The following is an 8,342-nucleotide window of genomic DNA, read 5'->3' as shown; positions in this document are numbered from 1 at the left end:
TAAATTGCGTGCTCCTATTTATTCTCTGTCAGAAGACAAGAACAAATGGATGTGATGAAGCTGAAAGGCAGGAAGCATAACACTGATACATGGAAATACACTGATATTTCTGATATCAGCTGATAATTAGCCTGTGAACTTCATTGCCACAAGATCTCACTGAGACAGAGTTTGGCAGAATTTAAAAAAAAAACCCATGACATTTATGTGGGCAGTGAGAACATCCACCATTATGTGACATACAGTTGAAACAAGTTATATAAACCCTCAGGCTTCAGGACTTAAGCCAACCACTGACAGACGAACAAAGGCAGGTTATTCCATAATTGGCCCTTATGAATACTCTTGCATCTTCCTCTGAAGCATCTGGTGCTGGCTGCTGTCAGGAACTGGAAACTGGACTAGATGGACCAGAGGTCTGATTTGGTCTGAGAGGTGCTATGGTGCCAACGAACTACTTTTACTCCCCTGGACATGGGAGCTGCACTTGGATAAAGGACTGAAAGATTATCTAGTCTCTTTGGACCATTTTTATTAGAGAAGGAATGAGCAATGGCTTACTACGGATTTAACAACATATAGTCAAAAACACCCAGGGAATTCAAAGACCTTGCACGTATTTCATAGAAGAGTTAAGGATTGCCATTCCATTGAGCTCTCGCAGCTGAAGAATATGCCTGCAACAACCACAAAACAAAGCCAGGATCAGCTGTCTGCAAGGATGGTGCGTGACTGACAGTGCAAGAAATCTAAACTTCCTTTGCTGTATCACATCCTATGCACGAGCTGTCGGGGAACATCAATGCCATATCCAATAGATTCCCCATCAGAGAAAAGCAAGACAGATAATGCTTATATATTAGTGTTCCCCACACAGCAGGAGAAAAGAAAAGAACATTAAACACATAGATACTTTATAGAAGTCTCCAAGCAGCTTACTGAGCTTTAATCTATTATGGCAGACATCTAAGGTGAGTAGAAGTAGCAGAGTGAGGTCTCTCCCTTTAACTCTCTACCAGCTACTGAGTAAGGGTTTACATTACATTTTCTCTGCTGAAAGATATCAGTTTGGGAACACTGCTTTAACCAATAGGAGTGAAGTACTCATCGACTGAGAAGGCTCAACCTTATCCCTTGATCTTTATTCAGTAGCTAAGCAGGTATATGAATACGTCAGTGCTCAGCTCCTATGACTGGATTTCAGGGTGTACAGTAATTAACGGTAACGTGAAGTCTGCTAGGACCTCTCAGACTCTCTGCAGTTCTTTCCAGACATTTGCACTCTCTTGTTTTGGTCTCAGGACATTTCTCTACAGTTTGTCAAATCATTCCTTCCTCCTGCCATTCTTTCAACAGAAGCAACATTAGAGCAGCAGAAAATGATTTCCAGAAAGCTACCCAAGCAAACCAACAATGAATGACACAGAAATCCAGTGTCTTCCGGCTTCAGCAACATGCACAGACCCGTCCAGACAGCCAGGCAACGGGGACAGTTAATACTCTGCCTGCTAAGACACTCCAGGCAGTGAAAGCAAAGACCATACATGCCCTGTGTTACTGACCACAGCGAGATTGGTTTGGCGGGAGCTAATATATGCTCCAGATGGACAAATATCACAATCCCAGATTAAGCCCTGGGATTCTCCACCCCAGGCTTTCGCACTCACTTGTGCTCATATAACATTTTGTTTTGACCTTTTCTAAATATTTCTGAGGTGCCCCAGAGTCCTGGCAGCCCACCAAATGGGGAGTCAAGGCACCCAGGGCTGCCAAGGGTCTGGAAAGCGGGAAGCCCTGGCTGTGGGGCGGTCCATCCGGCGGGCTGCCCCACAGCCAGGGAGCCTGGAAGCTGGGGCTGCTGAGGGGTAAGGGAGCTGGGAACAGTTTTCCACCAACACTGAAATATTCTGGCAGAAAGTTTAGATTTTGTGCAAAGTAAGTTTTCCAGCAGACGAGCATTCCTATGGAAAGCTCCCAGTCAGCTCTACTGGCAAGTGGCCGTGAATCTGCTGCAGCCAAGTGAAGCTGACACATGTCTGGTGATGCTCCAGAAGCTGCTGCCACAGAAGAATGAGTCTGTGCTGCCGCTACTGCCCAGAAGGCTCCAAGCAGCAGAAAATGACACTGATGGCATGCCCCTTCTGTCTCTGCAGCCAAGAGACACAGTGAGAGCTCTCTGCTCCATGTCAGGATACAGGGGCAGACAGCACCTGCCCGGGAGATGCTTCCATCCCTGCCCAGCACCCATAAACCAGGGAAATGAGGAGACAATCCCTCCTTCCTAGAAGGTAAGAAATGAGGAGGAAGAAAGGGAGATTTCAGCCTCCCTACGAGCCGCTGAGAGGCACAGAATGGTGAGAATGCCAAACAGTCCTACAAGCCATGACTGAAACAAACATGGAGCCTCCAGGCAGGACTCAGGGACAAAACCTGGTGGGAATCCCAGCTAGGGGGTGGGGATGGATCACTCACAACATCTATATATACATGGTCTCTGTATTGCTCTGGGGACAAGCTTCTGGTTTACCCGGGTCCACGCTGCCGGGTCTCCCATCTTTCCCACAGATCTCTGGTGATGGGGTTAGCTCTCTAGCTAGTAGATGCTGGGTAAGTTTCTCAAGCCCTGGTGCTTTAATGGGTTTTTTTTTTTGGAAGATATCACATAGGCTAGAGGGTGCCCAAGGAGCATAATCTACCCCATGATACCTTGGCTCAGCAGTGCAGAGCTTTCCTAAAGCAACTGCCGCGTTCTCTTGCACCGAGGTTGTCTTGGCGTCACCACCTGCATGTTTTAATAAGATCATCACGATGTTGGAATTCAGCAGGCATGAAGCAGCTCCGGGTACTTCGAAGCATTTACTCAGGCAAAAAGCAGCATTCCCCACCACCATCTCATTCTCTGCAGCCAAGAGCTTCAGCAACACATCAAATTCTGGGAGAAGAGAAAGGAACAAGTTGGAAGGGCTGTTGTAAGTCCATCAGAGGGCCAGGCCCCTGATACACCAGCAGAAACAGCCCTTTGAAAACTGATGGCAAGATGGAGGAGTGACACCGGATACCATGGAGGCAGCAGTAACTGTTCAGCTCAGGGAACTGGAAAGAGGAAAAAATGCAAATTAAAAGGAGAGCTCAACACAAACAGGGAGCAGGACTACGCCCCAACACACTGGGCTGCCCCCCAGACCTCTTCTCAGGAAGGGTCGCAGGCCGCTTGCTCTGTGGGGTGCATAGACAAGCACAAGCTCTTGGCCTCTGGGAGAACGTCAACCAAATCCCTTGTGCCCATTTCATTGAGGATCACTGACACCAGGCCCTGAGGAAACAGCATAGGCTCCCCTCATGGCTCAGTGGCAGATGCAACAATGGAAAAGGCGGGAATGAAGTGCATCAACCGCCTCCTCCCCAGCTGAGGGCCAGATGCGGTTCTCATGCAGAGCATTCATAGCATTCGGAGTGTGATCAGAGGGAGTGTTCGACAGCTGTGCTAGAAGCCGTCTTTTCTTGTCCCCGAGCATCCCGCCATCACTGTGCTCCTGCTACCTGCTGGCCAGGGAGTTCTGCACTGAACTTGACATTCAAACTCCACGCTCTCAGCTGGCAGCATAAGCTCAGTCTATGGCATCTATAGTAGCAGGCTGGCCATGTTAAGATGGAAACGCCACCGTATTAAGACTATCCAAAAAGAAAAAAAAAAAAAAAGCAATGCATACAGCCAGATCATCAGCTGGCCTAAATCAGCACAGCTCTGCTGGCTTCAGTGGAGCTATGCCGATATTCTCTAGCAAAGTATCTGGCCCATAATCTCGATGAAGAGCTGCGGTGCTATCGGCAAATCCTGCAAACAGCAGCAGCATCTCCTGGAGCCACAGAATCCCAGCAGCATTCAGAAAGCTGTTAAAAAAAAAAAAAAACCAACAAAAAATGATGTCCTTCCAATGCAGAACATTCCCCATGGGCTACACAAATCTGCTCTGATTTTCTTACATTGTCCCTTCTGTTCTTCCTAATCACATCATGCTTTCTCTCTCTCTCTCTCTCTTTTTTTTTCCTCCCTGCTGTGACAATAGCTTCCGAGAAGCAGGGCTGCTCCAGACCACAGCAGTGGCACCAGCAATGATCCATTTCAGAAGCTGAACTTGCTGGCCTGATTGGAATGCAGTTTAATGTCAGAGAACTGCAGCTTGACCCAAAAGAGCTCCCGGCAGCAAAACAAAATCTGGGCTGCTGAACTGAGCTGACAGTATAATGTGACTTTGCACAAGATGAACACCCAGAGCTTGGTTGGAAAGAATCACACTGTAGCATTATTAGTAACCAGAAGAAAGGAAGGTTCTCTCCACACACCACATCAATTAACAGCACTTACATGGGGTGTACAAAGGAAAGAAGATGCTCCAAGTGGCTTCTAATGTGCCAGAGTTCTTAGGGTTCAAGTTCCTTTGGACTTTGAAATTTTTCCCTTGATGCTGTCAGGAAGGAATTCTCTCAAAGATTTCTTTGTAGTTGGCTAGTGAGAAGTAAAGATCTAAAATCCTAGAGATCTGCTCTGAAGCCCCTTAAAAGAATGAACTTACCAAATAAACCTCAGCTTCATTATGCTGTTTCCTTGTCATCCCATCTTCTCACATTAATAGAGCACCTTACTGTATCCCATTACCCAGCCGAGCAAAAGGGAAAGAGAAGCAGAGTTTGGAATTAAATGATCTTTTACTTTTATCAACATGATCGGCATTCAATCCGTCCTTGCAAGAAGTTGGTTAGTCATGCGACTAGGACTGAGATCTGTGGAGTTGCTAGAGAAACTCTAAAGCACTCAGCTCAGTGGGACAAAGTTTAACTGAGTTCTGCATCTGAAGTTACTAGACACAGAACAGCGGAAGCAAGTCTTTTGCTTCCAAACTATTAAGGCCAGTAGATAAGAAAGTCAGATGATCTAAATTCTATTTTCATCTCTCCCATTGACTAGGTTGGTGACCATGGGCAAGTCGCTTGACCTCTCTCAGCTTAGTTTTTCCATCTGTAAATGGGGGATAATAATGCCTGCCTACCTTTGTATAGCGCTTGGAGATCTAAGAATGAAAAGTGCTACATGCAGGCTGGTTATTAATATTATTACACAAAGAAAACTAAGGCAAGCTTAACTTACATAGATAAAAGGAGCAGGATGAAACTACTATAAAATATCTGCAGAGAGAAGACAGCTAGTTTGCCAGGAAGGAAAGGGGCAATTCATATTAGCTGAGACCATCAAAATGAGGTGTAACGGCCCAAGAAGAGGAAAGAGACAGATGAGACACCATGCATCTTTCTCAGTTCAGTGAGGCCCATCTGAGATTGGAATTAACTGTTCAGAATGAGAATCTCAACTCCAACCATAGCAGCCTTCAGAGATAGTAGAGGCAGATTTCCATAGAGAAGCCAGTAGTGACACAGGTAGTTGGACCAGGTGATCCAAAAGGCTCTGGCCAGGTTCAGCTATCTAGGTACAACACAGACATTCTGGGATCCTGCAAAGTGAAGTGGACTAAAGCTAGATTTTAAAATGTTCTGAACAGTGCTACTGCACATGATCACCACTAAATACTCAAGCGTTGATAACTCAGAAATACCTAAAGGCACCAGTACAAAGGGAATAGTGGCTGGTGACACTTCCACCCCGCTCCACTTACCCCTCCTCTCCCATTATTTTACTTAGGCCAACCTTCCAAAAGTCAAAAGGAGCTGGAGAGGCATGCCCCTTCTAAAAGTTAGGCCAACTTTTCCAGATGTCTAAATATGGTTGTAAGTATCTTTCTTCAGCTACCCACATTGGGAAATCTGAACCTATTTCTTTAGCCTTTTCTAGTAAACTACTGACTGGATTCATTCCAGGGAAACATTGTTTAGTGTCTTTCACCCAGGCTAGGGATCTGCAGAGTCAAGCCATTTTACTCAGCGAAGTGCAGCCTCCATATCCCACACTCATTCTCTGCTCTCCACATTTCCACTTGCATATGGCTGGAAGACTCATAAAATGCTAAGCCAGAAAGTGATATGGCGCACTGCTCTGTAAACATGGTAGCATCCTTGTGGCAGTTTAACAGAATTAGTGTTCAGTTCCATTCTAGAAAAGGAGAGCGCGTTTCTGTCATGACAGCTCTGGGATAAACCTCTGCATTCAGTTGCTGGCTAATAAAGTTGTCACTTACTTTTATCTAACTTCACCACCTCCTCCTGAGCCTGGCCGTTGCTTTGGGTGCAGACAGCAAGGGTCTTTATAGCATAACTGGATGTGGTCTGTCCACCAGCCTGGATTTTAATAAGGATTTTAAAAAATACACATATAACTTACAGTTCGCACATCACAACTTTTGCAAGAACAGAGAGAACATCTTAAGTATGTTCATGGATGCTTTATATCGGGGCATAAGTCCCAAATCAAGACCCTTCTACAGGGTACTGATATTTATAATCTCCATCTCTCTTTAAACATATATTAGTTCATAATTCTGCTCCGACACAAACTTTCAGTGACTCAAACCCTCATGCTATAATAATCTGACCTTTAACAGGACTATGTACACCTGCAAGAATAAATCTGCTATGCAAATTTATATTAAAGGGGCATTGTCATAAATGAATAGCTGATAAGGGAATAAATCTATCAAAGGACTAGATTTACCACCCCAGAAAGGTCTTTCTTTATACTTCCATGTATGAAACTGATTTGTTCTCTCTGGTCTGTGAACATTGCAATCTTAAATCACTTCACAGATGAAAAGCTAGTGCATCTGCCATTGAGTCACCCACCCCACTGGAAATGTTTTGTTTTGGTTTGTTCTGCAAGTGACATTTGAAATTAAGAACTTTGAGCACGTACACAGGGAGCACATTCAGCAATATCTGAGAATATAGATGCTAACGTGTCAAAAGACATCATCTCCCTGCACAGAACGCACAGGTACATCAAAGCCAGACTCGTTTCAAAATTGGGAATTAACTCCTTCATTACCATGCCAGTTACAAAAGTCGGACCAGGCACTGTACTTTTCCACGCTTCTTATTATTTGCATAACACTACCCCAAATCTGCTGGAGTGCTATGAAGTGGAGCCAGTTAAGTAAATTACCTTCAAGAATCTAAGCATTCTCTTCACCACACCTCCTTTCACTGCCTCTTCTACTGCCACTGAGCTCGCTGGCAGGATGCGACTTAGAACCCCAATCGCTCTCTGAATGAAAAGAAAAAATAAATAAATAAAAATCATGTCTTTTCTCCTAAAGAGAAGTGATTTTACCTTTCTGCCCTATGTTCTTTTATTAGGTGTTAACGAAGTCCTTCATTTTTGTAGGTGGCTGGTAAGGCCAAAGTAGTAATTAAAGGGGCAAGAAAATATAAAACCTAAAGGAAGTGTTATTACAGAATACTGCAATTTCAGTATTTAGCAAAGACCCATCTCAGCAAAGCTCCTAATGGCTCAGCCTAGGGAGAGGTGAGTCCAAGTTTCAGCATGACTCCTTGCAGCTCAGACGATGGGAAAAGATCCCACTTAAAAGCAGCTCAGTATAGCTAGCATTAATTCAGAGTAGTGGTAAGTAAAATAGCACAGCATGGCTCATACTAGTTCAGTCAGAGGAGAGATGATTCCCAGCGGATACCACATCAGCTCCTACCAGCTTCCCTTGGAAGAGCTGACATTAGTGGGAGTTACACCCATGTATGGATGGGGATACAATCCCCTGGTAATGATTCACACATAACTGAAACAGAAAACTCCCAGATTGTAGTCAGTGCCTTGCTTCTGGATTCATTTGTTTGCCTGTCTCTCGAAGAATTTTAACAGCTAACACCATCCTGGTGATAATACATTGTTTAAAAAAGACTACTTCCCTGAAAAGCTGTTCTAGTCACACCACACAGAGAGCCTCTTACATCAAAACAAACATGCGAAACAGAGCAAGGCAAAGAACTATGTTCCATTTGTGTTCTAGATCAATAACACATTTAAAAGAATCATGGCTTTAGGGTCACGATGCCCTTGATTCTGACTGTGCAGATTTCAATGAGACTCTACAGGGGTGACAACAGCCTGGCCTAAAGAATTCAGTTGGAAGTTCACGGCCTGAAGCTTCGAAATTTAGTGCAGGGTTGGTTACATAATCCTCCCTTAGCTCACAGGTATCAACTTACTGTCACAATTCTTCCATCTTTACTGCCAAGCAGAGACAAACACCTCCTGCTCACATCCACAGCATGCTCCTAAAACAATAAGTTGTATTAGAAATTCAGGTATAAAGGGTCACGATCAAGCATTACTTAGAAATAGTATTAAGAAGGCAATCACATAGCAGGGACGCTTTCAA

At 44.6% G+C, this 8,342-nt stretch overlaps 1 protein-coding gene across 1 annotated transcript in view; it reads right to left on the bottom strand.

Annotated features, from left to right (window-relative positions):
• Positions 1-515: 515 nt before the first annotated feature.
• TTC12 (tetratricopeptide repeat domain 12) overlaps positions 516-8,342 on the bottom strand; it is a 28,230-nt gene continuing 20,403 nt past the window's right edge. The window contains exons 18-22 of the mRNA XM_067565602.1: positions 8,170-8,238; positions 7,109-7,210; positions 6,189-6,288; positions 2,707-2,932; positions 516-677 (exon numbers count right to left, since the gene is read on the bottom strand). Coding sequence (XP_067421703.1) covers positions 602-677; positions 2,707-2,932; positions 6,189-6,288; positions 7,109-7,210; positions 8,170-8,238 — 573 coding nt within the window. The 3' untranslated portion in view covers positions 516-601. The remainder of the gene's footprint in view (positions 678-2,706; positions 2,933-6,188; positions 6,289-7,108; positions 7,211-8,169; positions 8,239-8,342) is intronic.

The sequence above is a fragment of the Emydura macquarii genome, unplaced genomic scaffold (assembly GCF_026122565.2).
Source record: "Emydura macquarii macquarii isolate MOO-44397 ecotype Brisbane River unplaced genomic scaffold, CSIRO-AGI_Emac_v2 contig_312, whole genome shotgun sequence".
In the NCBI taxonomy this organism is placed as follows: Eukaryota; Metazoa; Chordata; order Testudines; family Chelidae; genus Emydura; species Emydura macquarii.
The sequence above is the reverse complement of the archived record's forward strand: the minus strand, read 5'-3'. Positions and strand labels throughout refer to the sequence as shown.